The 20,813-nt window shown below is 36.2% G+C and overlaps 1 protein-coding gene across 1 annotated transcript in view; it reads right to left on the reverse strand.

The window, feature by feature from the left end:
• LOC150102751 (disheveled-associated activator of morphogenesis 1-like) overlaps positions 1-20,813 on the reverse strand; it is a 527,894-nt gene that overhangs the window by 364,485 nt on the left and 142,596 nt on the right. The window contains exons 4-5 of the mRNA XM_090398621.1: positions 15,137-15,202; positions 11,334-11,422 (exon numbers count right to left, since the gene is read on the reverse strand). Of these exons, the coding sequence (XP_090254747.1) occupies positions 11,334-11,422; positions 15,137-15,202 (155 nt within the window). The remainder of the gene's footprint in view (positions 1-11,333; positions 11,423-15,136; positions 15,203-20,813) is intronic.

Consider the following 20,813-nt stretch of genomic DNA (forward strand, 5'->3'; position numbering starts at 1 on the left):
GGTTTATCAGGATTTCGCAGGATTCCTTAAATTTTCTTTCGTACCAGGTTTTTGTGCGGTGTAAGGAGCAGGTGCTTTTCCAGTTGATTTGGTGTAAGGTGTTAAGTGCGTGGTCTGAGAGGCCTGCTTCACCATAATGATTATATTTGATGTGTCTAATGTGTTCTTTCTTGCGTATAGGGATTGTCCGTCCTGTTTCACCAACGTACGGTAAGTTACAGGTGTAGCGGATGCAATAGACTCCAGGATGTGCTAATGGGAGGAGAGGATCTTTAGAGGAGCTGAATATGGTTTTAAGTTTAGTGGGTGGTTTAAAGGTGGCATTGAGGTTATAATGTTGTAGGATTCTGTTGATTTTTTCCGATAGCCCTTTAATGTATGGGATGGCTATGGTTTTACTGTAATCTAGATTCATTTTTGTTGTGGTTTTATAGAGTATTTATGATTCCGCCACGCTACGACCGACAGTGTGGCTCAGATATGTCGACAACGTGTTTGCGATCTGGCCGCATGGGCGACAAACATTAAACACATTCCTCAGCCACCTAAACAAACAACATGAACGCATACAATTTACCATCGAAATCGAAAACCAAAATTCACTCCCGTTCCTAGACACACTAGTTACATGTCTTCCTTCAGGCAGTCTATCCTTCACTTTCTACCGAAAACCGACACACACGGGCCAATACATACATGCGAATTCATACCACCACCCAGCACAAAAATATGGAGTCATTAACACCCTTAAAAACAGAGCCACAACTATTTGCTCTAACCAGCAAGCCCTGAAACAAGAACTAAAAATCATTGGTGACACATTCATAAATAATGGCTATAACAAAAATACTGTCAATAAAATACTCTATAAAACCACAACAAAAACGAATCTAGATTACAGTAAAACCATAGCCATCCCATACATTAAAGGGCTATCGGAAAAAATCAACAGAATCCTACAACATTATAACCTCAATGCACCTTTAAACAACCCACTAAACTTAAAACCATATTCAGCTCCTCTAAAGATCCTCTCCTCCCATTAGCACATCCTGGAGTCTATTGCATCCGCTGCACCTGTAACTTACCGTACATTGGTGAAACAGGACGGACAATCCCTATACGCAAGAAAGAACACATTAGACACATCAAATATAACCATTATGGTGAAGCAGGCCTCTCAGACCACGCACTTAACACCTTACACCAAATCAACTGGAAAAGCACCTGCACCTTACACCGCACAAAAACCTGGTACGAAAGAAAATTTAAGGAATCCTGCAAAATCCTGATAAACCACCCAAATATCAATAACAAAGATGGTATGAAAATTCTAAGGATCTGGATGGCACACATTCAGCCAATCTAATATGAAAGATTCAACGTAAGTCAGGACTCTAGCCAATCTGCTAGTATTAGAAACCATTCCACTCCAACTGGCTGGAATGATGTTAATATATGTATATAGTAGACAGCACAAATAATAGGACTCTAGCGTTGATGTATAATTTTTTATTTTTTATTTTTAATTCGATTTTTTTTTTCCCACCAGAGGTCAGGCCAACAATTGTGGTAGCGGTTGGTCAGTGTCTTTAACGAACCAGTTTGATTGTAGTATAGCTTGTTTCTTGTGTATATTTGTACACTCCAGAAGATGACCTTGACATAAAGGTCGAAACGTCGAATTGTAGATTTTAGTTATATTAAACTAAAGTTTTTATTCAAACACGGTAGTTGTCTCCATAATTTTCAAAAATGCATTCACTTTTCCAAGTTTTTAACAGATGTCAATAAACTTGAAATTATTCACAAAATCGTCACATATTTGTGGAGCAATTGTATCATAATGGTTATGAGAATTAGTTGGTTAGCTGTAATTTGTTTAATTTAATAACAGAAGACTACAAGGAGATTTAAAGTTTATAACTTAGGTCAGGGCATATATAAAATAAATAGCAGTAGTTTGTTGCACTTGGCTGAATGAGGTTACACTATTAGATTTTGCCCAAGGCCTTTGATAGATTTCCACTTGACAAGTTGGTAATTAAATTTAGATAGATGGTTAGAATAACAGATTATTGAGTTGGATATGAAAGTGGCTGTCTTATAGATATCAGCAAGTTATGTATGGTACAGTGGTGTGAGGGAGCAGAATGTCATCAGTGGTGTGAGTTTTAGTGGGGAATACATAATACTTTTATTATTATTATTAACATCTGACCTCCATGGAGTCAGAGACTCATTGTGGTAGGTATACACTATCACATACAAAGCTCATTCAACCAGGCCTTAAACTGATACATTGTGTCTACATTCACATCACACCCAGGCAGCGTGTTGCATTGAGAGTGGTTGGAGAGTGGAAATGTTCTATTTCCACTCACCAATGGGAAATATTTGATTTCCCATTCTATGAAATATTTCTTCCATGTTAACCTGATAACAATCCCTGAATAACTTATACATCTCAATCATACCCCCCCCCCCTCCTCCTATTCACGAGGCTTTGAAATTTGCATTCTGCCTTCATATTCTGCATTCCAAAAAACACTTACTACCTTTGTGAAACTTCTCTGACTTATCTAACATATCCTCATCACCGTGAAAACTCAGTGACTAAATTTGTGCATGCACAGTAATCTATATGATGCCTGATCAATACCATATACAGTGTAATCATTACCTCTTTATTTCTGCAGGTTAAGGTCCTCTACAGTAGCACTTCCCAAACTGTGGGCCATTAGTTTTTTTTGAGGGGGGGGCCATGAAATAATGAAAACAAATTTAAAATGTTTTAAGACTAAGTGTGTGCCATGTCGAATGTGTATGTAAGATGCTAAAAATGTAATATTTGCATTTGATTTTTGTAATATTCGCTGTGTATGTTTTGTATTGAATATAAATACAATAACTATTATAATAATATATATCTGTATTACAATTTTTTTTAGATGGGGGCCATGAAATATTTAAATTTTTCCTAGGGGACCTTTATATCCATAAGTTTGGGAAGCACTGCTCTACAGCATTGTATTATCCGATGTGACAACTTCACAATTCGTGCATTGTTGCCCCTGCATTTCAGGTCCTTGTCCACTGCTACTCCCAAATCTCTCATCTACTCTACCTCCCTTAAAGTTTCCCCACCAAGTGTATACTTTGCATCCCACCGAATTTCAAAACTTTACACTTTGCAACATTGAACTGACAGTTACATACTGTTGCCCACTCATACAATCTATTCAGGTCCTCCTGTAAGATCACAGCATCTGCTTGACTCTGCATTATTTTCCCCAATTTTACATCATCTGTTAGTTGCATATCACCAGTTAAACCTATCCCATTATCATTAATATACAATTTTAATAACAATGGCCCCAATACAGACCCCTGATGAACACGACTAGTGACCCTCCTCCTTCGGAACACTGCACCCCTCACATACAACTTTCTGATACCTGACAGCCAGTCACCAATCCAACTCACTAGTCTATTATCCAATCCCATTTCTTTCACTTTATTTAAAAGCTTGTTGTGTGGCAGTCTATTAAAAGCTGTTACAAAATCTCAGTATACCACTGTATATGCATCTCCTTTGTCCAAGATATTTGTCACCTTGTTATAGCATATATGTAAGTTGGTAAAATATGATCTCCCTTTAACAAACCCAATCTGATGACCACAGAGAATACTGCTGTTATCACTAATCTCTCTAGCACCTTAACCACAACTCTGGATATACATATTGGCCTATAATTTGTAGCCAAAGCCTTATCACCATCTTTATTCAGTGTAATAATTTTACTTCTTTCCACTCTCCTAGAACCTATGCTGTTGTAAGACTTATTAAACAGGCATGTCAATGCTACTGTCAATTCCCTGAAACATTCCCTTAAAACACATGGTGATATGTCATCAAACCCTATCATCTTATTGACGTCAAGCTTATTTATTTCCTCATATACTTCCTGCTCACTCACAATTAAGCCATTCTCTCTTATGTTCTCTACACTTCAGTTTCTGATGATGTCACTCTGATGAGGGCAAAACACCCTTATACCTCAATGACATCTTCTTCAGCAGTTACCATTCTACCATTTTCATCCATTAATATCATCTTACCATAATCATTCTTCTTTCTACTTGCTACATATCTGGAAACCTCTCTAGGAATTTTCTTGACCTGATTTGCTAATTTCTGCTCATAGCGTAATTTTGCTGTTCTTACCAACTGAGTCACTTTCCTGGCCTGTTCTTTATACTCATCAAGCAACTAAGTGCTACCATTTTTCAATTTGTGCTGCTCTACAATATCCTCTTCTTCCAAATTTCATGATTAATTCCTTTATTCATCCATTTGACATCTACTTTATTCAGTCGTTTGACATATGGAATGCATTCACACATCAATGTCAAATATCTTTTGATTATTTCCCATGCAGCATTTATCTCCTCCCACTTAACACCTCATTCCATTCTATAGCTCCAAGCTGCCTCCTAAGCTTTTCACAATCACCAGCCTTGTAATTCCACATATATCTTTTCTTAACCAAAGTCTTCAGCCACAACCCAGGTGGTCACTTTATGGTAACCTCACCAACTGGAAGGAATTGCAAAACCCCACTCACAATCACATACTCTGATGAAATGCTCAGAACTAAAATTCTCGATCCTTGGGTGACCTTCTTTACATATTACCTAAGGTAGTTGTTTATCAAGAAATTCATTTTCTTTATTCCCAAATGCTATCTCTTCATTCTTAACTAATACTGTCATAATGAAAATCACCCATAATAATCTCCCTGCTCTCATTCCTCTCATACTAGCCAACCTCTCTATGCTCCCATGATTTTCATTCATCCTCCTCAACTCAGTATTCATTCCTTCCATCTCCTTTCTCAGCATTTCTGTTTCTCTCTCCATACATTCTGCTTTCATTTGACATTATCACACTCAATCATGGTCATCAGACAAGCCATCTCTGTCCACTAAACTACCCCCAGGCTAAATCTCTATGTAGGTCTTTAACATTCTCTCTATCCTCCAACACACGACTGGCATCCACAAACTGAAAATAATCCATTTCCACTGCACTATCTCTGCTGCCACTAAATCACAAGATCAATACTCATGATCAACAACAGAGCATGTACATGCCTCATGCTTAGCAAGCTACAAAATCTTCAACTAGGTTACGAAAGTGTAGTCTTTAAATGGGGAAGAGCTGGGGGTGCTACTGAAACTGGCGACTGTCATGCTGAATATAATCACTACATGTGGAGACAATACTGAGCTTGTAAAATCCTAACTAAATACCAAAGAAATACCACACAATTATTCAAAAAAAAAAAAACCCTCAATTCACATAGTGCAAACTTAAATATGTATTGTCACAAAATACTTATCTATTTTTAACAGCTTGCATACATCTTCACATGCTAACAGTGCCATCTTATTGTATATACATTACTTCATTACCACCCTCCACATTCCCTGACCTATAGCACCATCTGACTAAATATCTCTTCCTATTGACCTCCACTTCACACCATGTTGACTCAAAACCACTGCCACTATTTACATCTCACATCTCCACTTTGTGTGGACATAATTCTCTTTCTATCCTCCCCCCCCTTGTCCTTTCTATACTCACAGAAAACATAACATCCTTCCATTTCCATTCCCGTCAGGATATTATCCTTATCCAACCATGTTTCCCTTATTTCTGATGCTCTTGGCATTTGTAAATAAACACAGAAATTCACTTTTAGGTCTACAGTCAGTCCTTCTCATGCCACTTGTTGGTTGTGACTGCCTCGCACCTAACCATTCTCGATTTCCTTTGTTACCACTTGCCCTTCTATTCAGACTCAAACACTACACTCAACTACTACATCCTAGGTTATCCCATTCCCATACTGACCATCCTCATACTCTCCTTCACTACTACTTCCAACATCCACTCCCCTTATACTGTGTCTCCCTGTCCACCCTGACTCTCCTGTTTCCCTGTCCATCTTGCATTCTCGTTCTGTCATTATCACTCACAGTATTACTATTCTAATTTACATTCACTCAGTCTCAACAGCTCCTCTCTCCTGATCTTTTGCTTCACCTCTTACTTCCTCTGTTCTCTTGCTCACATTACTCATTGTTCTTCCTTGCAGCAAACGTTTCTCTAACTGACTCGCACTAAATCCATTCATATGCAATCCGTTACTTTTGTACATTTCCATCCTCCCCTAAAATGCCTTTCACACAATGACAAATTCCTCTCTTTTCCTCTTGCATAGCTCTGCCAACATACCATATCTGGAATGGAGGTTAAAATTTTGGAAATGTTGGTAAGGGCTCGCATACAGAAATGGGTCAAAAGAGAATCTGTACTTTGCAATAAACAGTATGAGTTCACTAAATGAAGGTCCTGTGAGAAGGGCTTTGAATATTGGGTTATTTACCAAATGCAAACTTAATAAATACAGATAAAGGAAGTTTATTTGATAAACACTCAAAATAGCAGCAAATTCACAGAAGTGCTTCTGTGCGTGTGAATTATCTTAATTTTTCTTCAACAGATCATTTTCTACAACTTCTCCCAAAGATACTTGTCCTTCTCAAAGATGAACATAAGGTTTCATGCTCTTATAAGCTTACATAACTAAGAATAATGAAAACAGGATTAGGCTCTATCTGCAAAATACAATATATAGATGACATAATCAGTAAACTGAATCAGTAAATTGACTCTTGCAGGTCAAACCTAGGAGGAAAATCACCATCACCAAAGAATGCAGATTCAGAGTTTGAAGAGGTTTTTGGGGATATCAACTTTTATCCTAACTGGTTTACCTAATTTTAAGAAATGCATCACCTGAAAATTCTCCCCCCCCCCTCCAAAAAAAAAAGTTGGTGGAATGCTTCAAATTTGAGAACAAACAGAGGATCACCATCTCATTAACCAAGGCTACTTTAACATTGAGCATGGACCTAAGGTGCATCTAATTTAATTTTGTTCTTTTTAAAAGATCCAAATTAGTAGAATAAACAAAATGCTTATTCTACTAGTTTCTTATACTTCATCAGAAATATAGTTTATTTATTACAAAATACATAGTAGCAGAATAATTCATCAAACATTAATCTTGGAATATTTTATGTTTCAAGTATCATTCTGAGAGGTGGTTACAAGATTGACACTGGGAAGTTCTTTCGCTTGGTTGAACAGCGGGAAGGAGTGATGACAAGAGGCCATCCCTGGAAGTTACGAAAGGAAACTGTGAGCAAGAGGGTGTGGAGTGGTTTCTATGCATGGAGGGTGGTTGAACCATGAAATGCATTGCCTGGTGGAGTGGTGAGAGCGAGAACGGTCAATGAGTTTAAGGAGTGGTATGATAGACTTTGTGTTTCTTAGGGGGGGACCTCCCCTCAATGAGTCTTGATAGACTTTGTGTTTCTTAGGAATGACCTCCCACAATGAGTCTTTTGACTCCATGGACCTGAATAATAATAATACTGTGTTTTCAAAGTGATAAACAACTAACTGTATTCCTAATGAAATATGCCATAGAGCATAAGAAATTAGAAGAATATAAATTTTTTTTAATGATCATACTGGATCTATTAACATGAAAAATCAAGATACCAAGGTTGACAGTTAACAATTCCAGCAAGATGGAAACCTTTGGTTCTTTATCCTTTTGTCAGTTTCTGAAAAAAAATTTTTTTTTTAAAATGCAAACTAAGTTTGTATAGAGAGCACTTGGCTGTGAACCCAGAAAAGATACAAATTTTAAACTAATGCAGATATCATATGTCCCACATATACAATTAGAAAAACAGTGTATAATGTTATTGTTAAAATATTCTGAATCATAGATAGTTATAGAAATTTTATTTTGCTTAAAAATTAAACTAAACTTGCCAGTTCAACTTTAATATCTCTGCTGGGTCTGATTCCATTGATGAGACCTCAGTAAAGGTCAAAAGTAGTCTGGCATGGCCTTCTCCCCCCCTCCCCTCTCCTCCTGAATAATGCATAGCATTGTGCATGTCTGAAAGGAAGTGTGCTTTGCATAATGGAATACTAAGCCAACTGATGTAAAGGCATCATGTTCTGTAAAGTATCGTAGTCGTGAGGATACTTCACATACAAACTTTGTTTGCTTGGATAAAGGATTAAACAAGAACATAATTTATTGGCAAGTTTAATGTGACTCAGTCATTTACATAAGTATCTATGCATTTTACCAACTTACAGTAATAGTAAAAGAGGAAAGCATATAGAAAGTTCCTGGTGAATAAGTCAGCTTGTGCTCTTAGAGAATACAGAGACAAATCTAAGAAAGCTAAACACTGTGTAAAACTAGCTAAACAAAAGTCATGGGAAGACTTGGGCAAGAACATAGAAAATAAATATCAGGAAGTGGCAAAATATTCTGGAGGAAAAGTTGAAAAAGCTCAAAAATGAAAGAAAGTGTAGAGTTAAAGGAATTAGAGATGATAAAGGTGACATGAAAACTGGAGAAAAAGATATCCTTGATGTACTGAGCAATTACTTTGAAAAATTGCCAAATGAAACAAGCAGTGACTGAACAGCATAGTTCAGAAGGCCTGGACAGAGGAAAGAATTCCATATGATTGGAGTAGAGTGCTCATAGTACCCATATACAAAAAGGTAAATAAAACTGAATATGAGAATTACAGAGGTATTTCCCTACTGAGATTTCCTGGTAAGATTTATACAAGTATACTTCAGAAACGGTTCAGGAGGATTGTGGGAGGGAGACAAGCTGGATTCAGGCCAAATAGAGGCTGTCAGGATCAGATTTTCACTTTATGACAAATAAATGAGAAATTGTGGGAATATAACAAAGATCTGTACTTAAGTTTTGTAGACCTGCAAAAGTCATATGACAAGATGCCACGAGAAAAGCTATTCAAAATGCTACAGTTATATGGTGTCAATGAAGCTTTATATTAAGCAATACTTAGTCTTTATTTGAGTTGTAAGTCAGCAGTTAGAATTGAAGGAAGTATACGAAGATGGTTTGATTTTAAATCTGGTGTCAGACAAAAGTTTGGTGGATAGAAGAAGGAGAAGTGAGATGATTGAGACTTTTAAACTGTTGAGAAGTGGTTACAGGGTTGACACTGGGGAGTTCTTTCGCTTGGTTGAACAGCGGGAAGGAGTGATGACAAGAGGCCATCCCTGGAAGTTACGAAAGGAAACTGTGAGCAAGAGGATGAGGAGTGGTTTCTTTGCGTAGAGGGTGGTTGAACCATGAAATGCATTGCCTGATGGAGTAGTGAGAGCAAGAACGGTCAGTGAGTTTAAGGAGTGGTATGATTGTGTTTCTTAGGGGGGGATCTTCCCTCGATGAGTCCTGATAGACTTTGTTTCTTAGGAAGGACCTCCCACAATGAGTCTTTTGACTCCATGGAGGCCTTAATAATAATAATAGTATAAAACAAGTAAAACATTTCAGCTACTTAGGCACAATTTTTAGTGAAGATGGTAAATTAAATATGGAAATAGACAACAGAATCAACAAAGCCAGTATGGTAGGAAGTTGACTTCCTACCATATAATAAATTTATATGGAATAAAAGAGAAATTAGTCAAAACACTAAAAAATATTCAAAACGTAGTGTTTAAACCAATCTTAACTTATGGATCTGAGAGCTGGGTTAGAAATAAAACACTTGACTAAAGACTAGAGACCACAGATATCAGCAGTGGTGTATCTAGTGCTTTTGCCACCCAGGGCGGTCCCTGAGTTTGCTGCTCCTCTCAATACGCACCAAAAATACTACAAAAAGTCAATGACGTATAGGGAAATAAAAACACTGTTTATTTTTGAAGTAAAACTTTAATTTTAACATTCTAAAATGTTATTTTTCTTGCTTTTCTGTTAGCAAAATCATCGGTCACATTGGTGAAGTATATTTCATACTACTGTAGGTAATTCTTAATCAATTTTATTTAGATAAACTCCTCTCACAACTAGCAACACTTACAGCAATTGTGAGGAAAATTCACAGTAGTATTACAATATTTAGAAATGAGTTCTCAAGACTGTATTTTAGAATTAACTGCAAAAGGTTCAAAAAGGTTCCAAGTGCCACCCAGGGCAGACCGTCCCCCCACCCCCAGCTACATATGAGTCCTGAGAAAGATTAGGGGCATGAAGAGATGGCATCAATGGCAATATCATATTAAAAACAAGGATGTCAGGAAAGAACTTTACATAGTTAGCAAAGTATGCCATCAGGTGGTATGTCACTTAAACATGAATGGGAGAGGAAAATTTATCAAAACAAGTGTTTTCTGCTAGGTTGGCAGGGAAAAGATCCAGAGAAAATAAAGATATAAGTGGACTGATACGTTAAAAAGTGCCTTAGAAAATAGAAATGTAAGATCTGATAATATTGGAGTGACAGATAATAAATTATTTTGGAGGAAAATTATTGACCAGAAGTTAGTAATGGTGTAAGTTCTTCATGTAGTACTATCATAATATCCTGTACATACCTTGAGGATATATATCAGGAATTTGATGATGATCATGATAACATTAATATCATTAGGGAATAAAAATTAACAAAAAAATAAATAAAAAATATTATGGATGGCATCTTCCATGAGTCAAAATGTAATGTCTATGTTGCTGCTTTTAGATAGTTAAGCATCTCATTTATCATACATGGATATTATGCAGATTCAGTGGCACACTCAGGATTTAATCTTGGAGGGGGCCGAGCACTCAAGATTTAATCTGGGGGGGGGGGAGTTGAGTAGACGATTTGAGAATACACACTACGCATTGCATACAAGCGATGACTGAGCATCAACAGTGATCGCCAATACATGATACCCGTGATCTCCTCTGGCTTGGCTCAGGCAAACGAAGTAGTCCCGAGCGCTATAGGGTATTCCCACCTTTTGTGACCACTAATTCATAAGTAGTATAGAAATAGAAGACACGACACGACATACATTTTTTTTAAAAAAATGAATTTTAATTAGGAAAAGATTTTTAGAAATTTTTCTGGTGTTTTTTTTTTCTTTTTTTTTTTTTGGAGGGGGGGGGGATAGCCCTTTCCCTGGGTGCCCCAATGTGCAGACTAATATTTTTGTAGTTGTGTATGCACTTGTATACCATGTTATGCTTTTGTTTAGAAGTAAGGTAGAACTTAAACCCATTTCCTCCACCGTCTTGTTACGAGTATTACAGTTACTATAATGAAATACTGAATATAATTAATTTCTTTTAAGTCTGTTTCTTTAAATTATTTCATTGTAAAAGTAAGTTCTCATTTTGAATGATAGTGACCTGTTAGCTTGAGTTCTTAGAGCTGTCTTCAAACTGTCCAACAATTTTACACGGATTCCTGCTTCATCTTCCTCTTGAGGAAATGACATCTAAAGTGTTTATTTAAAAAAAAAAAAAAGTTATCTAAAACAAACATGCTAACTGATAAAGCAAACATTTATTATTACATTTTTCTTTATAAAGAAATTTGAAATATTCAAAAACAATTTTTTTGACAATTTAGTTACTTGAATATTAAATAATCATCTGATCAGAGACATAGTAGAGAATATAAGTTTGTTCCAGATCTAATCTCTGATTTTTTGTTTGATTTTTTTTCCAGGATTGAAAGTTAATCATAGTGAATTTGATGTTCACACCAAAGAAAACATAAAATGCAATAAATTTTTATTATCATCATTATACATCCACTTCAGCTGACTCATCACTGTCTCACCTCAACCATTATTGCATTCTTAAATTCCGTCACATTCTTCATATTCTGGTGAACTGGTTAAAATCCAATTCAATCTGATAAAAGTGCTCACCAATACTTTTATCAGAGTGAATTGGATTTTAACGGTATTGATGCGAACACAGATTGTTAAGAAAATAACTATTTATTAACTTATAGGCTAATATTTCGCTGGTATTATATCCAGCATCTTCAGAGCACACAAACAAAGTTTGTTACAATAGCGAGACAACCACAATCCGGTGTAACAGTGGGGCTAGTATAAGTAATTGCACCGTGCAACACAAGACTAAAGTCCTCATTTTATTAGATTAATCCAGAGAAAATTATAAAAAGAGTAGAAGGTGAAAGGGGAAGAATCAGAGGTCATCCCTGGAAGTTATATAAAAGTGTGGTGAAGAAGGTTGTAAGGAGTAGATTTTTTCCATGGAGAATTGTCAGTGAATGGAATGCATTACCAGGATGTGTTGTTAATGCAAGGAGTGTAAGGAATTTTAAGATTCTCTATGATAAATATGTTGTCAGTTGAATGAACCTCCTACGATGAGTCTGCCAACTCCATGGAGGATGTAATAATAATAAACTGTACTGTATCTGTAAAAAAAAAAATTTACTCCTCACTTCTTTGCTCATTATATAGTTACCATAATATACAGCAATACTTCAAATAGTGAGTTTAATGTATGCTAAAAAATATAAATTACCAACTGAAACCGAACTGAGCAGAGTATTAATATAACTGGTTTCAGTGTAATGTGTTACAAACAGACAATTACTGTATTGCAGTGTTTCTCAACCTGTGGTCTCTGGACCACAGGTTGTCCGCAGGCAGGCTTAAATTAATTAAATAAATATATATTTTTTAATTATCGAAACAAAAAACAAATTAAAATTGAATAAGTAACTAAAAATTAATGAAATCAAATTGACACTTAAAAAAACCAACAAATAGCATCAGAATGTTCAAAGGTGGAAGCAATAAAACTATATTGTTGTTCACTTCACCCCTCTTTTATTATTCGTCATTCTGCCACTAAATTTGTAGGGGCAGAATGACGAATAATAAAGAGGGGTGAAGTGAACAACAATATAGATTTATTGCTTCCGCTTTCCCTTGCTGTTTTGTCAGATTTGAAGTGCACATGTGTTATCCACATTTCAACCAATTGCTTGTTGTTAATTGATTTTTATTATTATTGAAGGCTTCCTTTATTCAACCAAGGCTCAGTATATCTTCAGAAGTGCTAAGTAATACTTGGACAAAGTGTGTCGTGAGTTAACCCTAGTATTTATGTATTTTTGGAAACATTTTTTAATAATGGAAAAGTGGCTTAGAACTAGGACTTTGAAAAGAAGAGCAAATGAACAGGTGATGCTAACCTTAATTGTGATACATGTGTTGTAACGGCGAGTAAATATGATACTATTAAAGTAGAAGAAACGATCAGTTCAAAGAAAAAATACAGTAGGAAATATAACAGTTCATATTTGGAATTCGGGTTCACTTGGTGTGGAGATGAAAGTGAATAGAAACCTCAATGTTTTTTGTGTTATGAAGTGTTGTCGAACGAGTGCATGAAACCTGTGAAACTCCAACGACACTCAGGAACTAAATATTGTGATGTGAAAAATAAGCCAACTGAATTTTTTCAGCGACGCTTAGGGACATTAAATCATGGGAAAGATATAGTTTTGGCCATGGGTTCCATTAATAGCAAGGCAGGCACTGGAAGCATCCTATCTCTTAAGTTTATGCATAGTGAAAACAGGGGAACCTCATTCTATCAGGGAAAATTTGCTACTTCCAGCTATAAAAGATGTGGCAAAAACTATGTTTGGCAAAAAAGTTACTAAAAGATGTTGATTTGATTCCTCTTTCAAATGACACTGTCGGTTGCAGAATTAATGATATGGCAGGTGACGTAGAATCTCAGTTAATCAAAAGAGTTAAGAAGAGCCCTTATTATATGTTACAAATGATGCACAGTTAATATGCTATGCAAGATGTGCATGATAACAACATTCATGATTTTTTGTGTTATGAAGTGTTGTCGAACGAGTGCATGAAACCTGTGAAACTCCTGCAAAACTCCTATTCTGTTTTGTAGAACTTTGCCATCCCGAACCACTGGAGAAGAAATATTTCACACTCTCAATAATTACATAATACACAAAGGGATCCATTGGGAAAAAAATTTATGGCCTTCTGTTTGGATGGAGCTCATGCCCTTACTGGCAGGCATAGTGGGGTTGTTTCTATGGTCAAGGAAGTAGCTCAGGATATGAATTGGGTACATTGTTTCATACATAAGGAAGAGTTAGCCTCCAAAGGAATATCACCAGAATTGTGCTATACAACACTGTAAAGCTAAGTTAATTTTATTAAATCTCAACCATTAAATAAGAGGCTATTTTCAGTAATCTGCGATGAAACGAACAGTGAATATATACTACTTTTGCTTCATTCTGAAATTCGCTGGCTTTCCAAGGGCAACATGCTAACAAGGTCATTTCAATTAAGGCACAAAGTTTTATTATTTGTAAATGAACGTAATTCTGATTTTGCATCACTCCTTGTTGACGAAGCATGGTTATCAACACTATCCTATCTTTCAGACATTTTTTCGAAATTAAATGAACTAAATCTCTCCCTTCAGGGAAATTGTTTAACTATTCTTGATGCCTATGACAAAATAAAGGCATTCGAGAAAAAACTGATTTTATGGATTAATTATTTAAAAGACACACAATTTGCACCTTTTCCAACATTGGAATCCTTTTTAGTGGAAAATGATATTTTTGTTGATTCTGAGTTTCTTGAAAGGGTTTGTGACCACTTCAAAAATCTGAAATGGAATTTTGAAACATATTTTCCGAATAACTTTTGTAAAAATTTCTGTGGGTTCGCGATCCATTTCAGGCTTTCAGTCAAAGTGTAAGTCTCTCATTAAACAACCATATCAAAGACTCAGCCAACTCTTACAAATTCTCTACAAATATCTGGGGCATATGTTCTATATTTACAGCCTTATTAACACGTAGTCAAATGTTACACGCTTCTGATTTTTCACTTCTAGAGTGCAATATTGAAATACTGGAATTGATCAGTGAATGACAAATAATCTAGTAGATCAGTTCTGTGTTGAGATGTATGTAAATATTGCCATGATATGCCATGATATTGGGTATTCCCCCACAATGAAGATGCACCACTAAATTATGATAATGAATAATCTACTGTTGTGAAACTAAAAATAATAATGCTGATTATTAAATAACATTAAATAGTGATTGATAATAGCATTCTAACAGTTTATAATTGTTTCATCACTGATAATGTAATACTTACCACAGCAATGGCATTTACTCGTTCCAGGTAGAAATCAGGACAGTGCACTGAAGAGTCTCCCTGCTCCTATTTTATATCAAATATAGATCTCTCAAAATCATTTCTTAAAAAATTATTTATTAAAATTTTTAATAAATGTAGATTATTTACAGTAATATGAAAACAAATACTATAATGTATGATAAAAACAGGAGCAAGACAGTAATGCAACATTAGTCTTTAATAAGGCAGAAACATAAGTAAAAAACATGATATAAATAATATTAAATCCAATTAGACTTACACTTACTTTGATGAAGTTTTCGGAAGTCTAATGGCCATTATCATTATCATACATCTAGGTAATTTAAATAAAATTACAAGCAAAGTAAAAAATGAACATTTTGGGTTAAACCTGTAGAACAATGTCATACGTGCAAAGCTACAGGTGAACAGCTTGGTCTGAATTACCATTAGAATCCATATGAAATCAGATTAAAGAAATTTTAAGTATATACATTAAGTCATGCAATATCCATGTACATGTAATCTGGCCTATCTATTCATTGATGTTGTTCACAGCCACAGGTGGTAACAGTGTAACTGCAAATTCAACAAGGTGTTTTTTTTTTTAAGGAAAGAGTAAAAAATAATAGGTCTGTCTTAAAATTTCAATGTATTTTGTGTTGATCTGAATAACAGTGTGCATTACACAGACAGTAGGCTGATATTATAAAGATTAGAAATGAATTCATCAAAGGTATTGAGTTAGGTCTACGTGTTAATAAGGCTACATTGATATACACAGATTGCCACTTTAGGAAAATGAAGAATTGTTTTTAATAAAGTGGACACTCAGTCTATAGCCCTGTGTGTTTCATATATGGTTCATATATCACTGATCATTTTTAAGGAATGTGCAAAACATCTAGAAATGAAAAGAATACAAATTAGTGCTATTTATTGCACAAGAATGGTTTGGATTGACATATACTGAGTTCTCTGTGATAGCATAGTTTTGTAAAGTGTAGGTCTTGCATTAACAATATTTGTATTTTATGAAAAAGTGATACCCCTAATTATGATCACCCCCTTTTACATGACCAATAAGTTTGTCTAAATATTTCATAGTCAGTTCCTTTCATATTCTGTTTGTTTCAATCATACACTACTCTTAGCAGACAAAATTCTGTGTGCATCAACAGTACTTTTCTTTGTCTTTTCTACTTGTCTGTGTTTCCTTTTCTACAGCTTCATCCTTATTCCTTAGTGTATTCTTTGGCATTATAAGAGTACTATATGAGATTACCTCTGGGATTACTGTAACTGTTTTTTATTAATCTAATTACTATTTCCACTTTCTCAAGCCAAACATATATTCTAATTGAAGAACTGAAATAATCCTTATAGTACAGCACGCCAGTATAGCACACAGCCTTATATTTCTGCACTCCAAAATGCAACACCTTGCAATTATTAATATTAAACCTACAACCAGTGGTTAAATTCTAAACGAATAAGCTCTGGGATCCTTAAAGAGGATCATAAATGTGAAGCTATTGCTAGATTGTTGCAACATTTTTTAAATTGTATTTATTTATTTATTCTGGTGGAGTTCAAGCCATCAGGCCTTTTCTTCCACACCACCAGAAACATTAAATACAAATGCAGATACAAATACAAAATTAAAAATTAATATAATACTGTACTTTTAACATATTAAAAGATTCATTATCTCAGTGAATGTCACATTATCACATTACTATGTAAAGCACGCTCCACATTTAGCCTATTAAGAATCTGACTGACTGATTTTTCCTTTAAGTTGTTTCCGACCATAGGCGACTTTGTAGGTATTACCCACAAAATATTCCTGGTGAGATTTTTTTTTTTTTTTACAGGTAGTTTACCATTGCTTTCCCCAACCTCCCCAATTTTATCTGGACTCAGGACCGGCATATGGGTGGGACGTATTTATGACTGTAATCCACATGTTCACAGGGCTGGTTTGCCTTTTGGAAACTCGGTTTCCTTTTGGAAACTGGTTTGCCTTTTGGAAACCGAGTTTCCAAAAGGCAAACCAGTTTTCATCTCAGTTTCCAACTGAAGAAACCCCCCCCCCATCTCCTTATGAGACTGGTTAACTCACCTTTAGTTGAAAGAGACCAGATAAAGGTTCCTCACGTCACTAACGCGAATTGAACTCAGGTCTTTCCGACCAAAGGGCTTCGTCTATACCAACTGAGCTACAGTGGTTCTCTTAATCTGAAGATCAATTAATTTTGGATGATCTACAAAAGGACGATTATGCTTTGCAATAATACGCAGTGCGAAACACATGGCATGTGATTTCATGAGCTAAAGAGTTTTGTTCTTCTACAATATATCGTAATGAATTCTCACTTTTACTTCTAATAATTGCTTCTGCACTTTCGTGAGATTTGGTATCTCTATATTTGTAGATTTTCTTTCTGAGTTGCTTTTGTTGGCATCGTTTAGACCCTTCCCCTTTAATATGTATTAATCCATTTATTCACTTTGATACTAAGTAAATACCTTGATGTGAAGAACTTGTGACTAGGGTCTGTACCTCTGCATATTCTATATACCTCCATCCTCACAAAATAACCAATTGTATTTACCTTTGAATGCTATCCACTGGTCGAGTGTCCAGCAAGCCAGCAAATCTTTCTTTTCGTTCAGCGTATTAATATTATCTCATTGCAACTGATGGAAATCCTACATTTCTGTGAATTCGTTACAGACTTCTTTCTCTTCAGAAACTACACACAAACAGTTATTACAAACTCGTTTTGTATTATCACTGTCATCCGAGCTTTTTTAACATTTAAAGACGGTACCGATGCACTTATCCATAGTTGAAATAGTAGGTCTACATAAACACAAAAATATTACACAATTTTCTTTGTGCTTCTCAAAATCACGAGATCTGATAAACAACTGCTAATCTCCAGTTCCATTGTTGGTTACTGACTGTTGCTGACAGTGTTTCCAACCAGAATAGACAAAATATTGCTACAAGTCTGTCAAAATTCCACTACACTATGCTGCAATAATGTTTGCTTGTCAATCGCTGCAAGATAACACATTACAGAAAGCTTCAACCTCCCCATCCCTTTCATCATGCATTCGTAATCAGGCGACTGTCGATATTGACTTTATGTACACATTCAAAATCTGTAAACAATTATTGAATAATAATACAATAATGTAGGCATAATTACCGCAAAGGGAGAAAAGTCACAAAACAGAAAAATGTTCCGGGTCTGAAGCTGGTGCATAAAAAAGTTCTTGGGCCGGGTTCCGGCTTAATTTGACTAATGTGTATGACCCCACTCCTTTGTTCAAGTCATAAGTCTATTTAAATCTTCCTGAAGAGAATTAACATCAACAGTGCTACTTATAATTCATGAACTTTGCATCATCATCAGTAAATAACTGAAGTCCCTAGTCAGTCCACATGATATATCACTTTCAAACAAGTTAAATGGCAAGGGCCCAAGAACAGAACTCTGGGGGCAAGCCAATGGTTACACTCCTTTTTTGAGACACTGCTTCATCACACACAACTTGCTGGTATTGTTCATAGAGCCAATCTCCAGTCCATCTAACTAATATATTATGTATTCCCATCCTCTGCAGCTTGTATGCCAACTTATCTTGTGGTATTTTATCAAGCACTTTTGCAAACTCCAAGAATATCACTGTATATGATTTACCCTTATCTAACTCATCCGTTACTATTTCATAAAATGCCAGTAAATTGCTAAAATAGGACCTCCCCTATCCATGCTGACCATCATAAAGTGGGAAAGATGCATGGACCAAAAGTACAGAAACTCAAAAGGATGAATGAGAGTGAAAGTGTGAAGCGGGAGTTGAGAGGTCGAAAATTAGAAAGATTGAATGACAGAGAGAATGTGACGTGAGATTTGAAAGTTGAATTGCGTTCGATGAGGCAAGAGATGAAATGGATGCGGAATGAAATTAAGAAAATTCGGGTGAAGATGATTAAAACAAATCAAGTAGGTACAAAAGAGTTAACGAAAGACGAGCGAGTGGCGTTGTATGGTGATGTATGGCGATTCCATTATTAAAGGTGTGTGCTGGATGAGAAGATGCACAAAGTATGTTTTCCAGGTGGTAAAATGAGTATAGTGATTGAGGCATTGGATATGAGGAGGGAGCGAGCAAAGGAGTTGATGGTTTAAATAGATACGAATGACTTGACAGAGGACAAAGAGCAAGTCAGAATGGATATCAGGAGGCTGCTTAGACAGATAAAAGAGAATAGTGTGACAGGAAGGGTAGTAAGCATGTTGCCTAGGTATGACTGTGGTGAGATAAGGCAGAGAGCAAGGATTATGAATGGTATGTTGGCTGAAATGTGTGAGGAGAGCGGAGTACTATTTGTTAATGTGTGGAATGAGTTTGAGGGACGAAATGAACTGCATGGGAACGATGGACTGCATTTGAGTGGTTATGGTGTGAGTCATTTGGAGAGACTGTTGCTGGAAGGTAGAGAAGTGAGGATAGAGAATGAATCAGATCAAGTGGGAAGCAATGTAGAAGAGCAGGAGAGATTGAAGAGGTGGTTATGAATGAGGAAGTAAGTGCCATGAGTATGGAAAATGAGAGAATGGGTGTGCAAGATGAACAGGGAAACGGGAAGGCTCAGGGTGGACAGGGGTACACAGCGTGAGAAAGGTGGAAGCTCCAAGACGATGTGAGAGCATGTATAGACAGGAAAGGAATGAGATGACCTGGGATCAAGAGGAAACAGTTGGAATTGAAGACGGTTCTAAAATGAATAAACAGAAAAGGAAATGGCCCCAGTCGAGCATGGGGCGATCACATCGAATGAGTGTTGTCAGTGGAACTAGCTGTAGATCCAGGAATGAGCTGTTGTGTTTATATACAAATACTAGAAGTGTAAGAAACAAGGCAGATGAAAGGGTTGCACTAATTGAGTCTGTTCACCCAAAAATTGTTGGAATAAGTGAGACATGTTTAGATGAGGACGACATCCTGACAGGAATAGAGATGCAAGGATATGATATGTTTCGTTAGGATAGAAGGGGTAAAAAGGGAGGGGGAGTGCTATTAGAGAAAGAGTTATGTCCATACAAAGTAGAGATACAAGAGGGAAATAGTGCCAATGGTTTTGAGGGAGTATGGTGTGAGATAGAGCTAAATGGAATGAAATACTTGGTTTGATGTTGTTATAGACCAGGAAATGTGGATGGTAGTGACTATAAAATGTATAATCAAATAAGCGCCTCCGTAGTGCAATTGGAAGAACGACGGTACATTGCGCCCTTCGATTGGAATAGGAATAAGTTCGATTCTCGTCGCGACGGGAGGAATCTTTATCTGGACGATTTCAATCAAAGGTGAGTTAGCCGATCTCACATGGAGGTAGCAGGGTTTTTTTCTCCCGGAAACTCGGGTTTTTCATCCCGCATACAGACAAATCGGCCCTTCAGGACACACGCAATTTACAGACATAGAATACCAGTTGTGGTGGTGGTGGAGGTGAGCGATAGATGGCGTTGATTGAGATGATTCATAGTAGTGGTTCGGTGTAGTGGATGAGACAGTTGTAGGTGCCCTCCCGCGATGAGTCTTCGAACTCCTTGGAGGTGTCAGGAATAATAATAATAAATTAGCCAAGCAA

Source organism: Typopeltis vanoorti, chromosome 10 (genome assembly GCF_054136105.1).
Source record: "Typopeltis vanoorti isolate ZY-2024b chromosome 10, IOZ_Tvanoo_1.0, whole genome shotgun sequence".
Taxonomy (NCBI): Eukaryota; Metazoa; Arthropoda; class Arachnida; order Uropygi; family Thelyphonidae; genus Typopeltis; species Typopeltis vanoorti.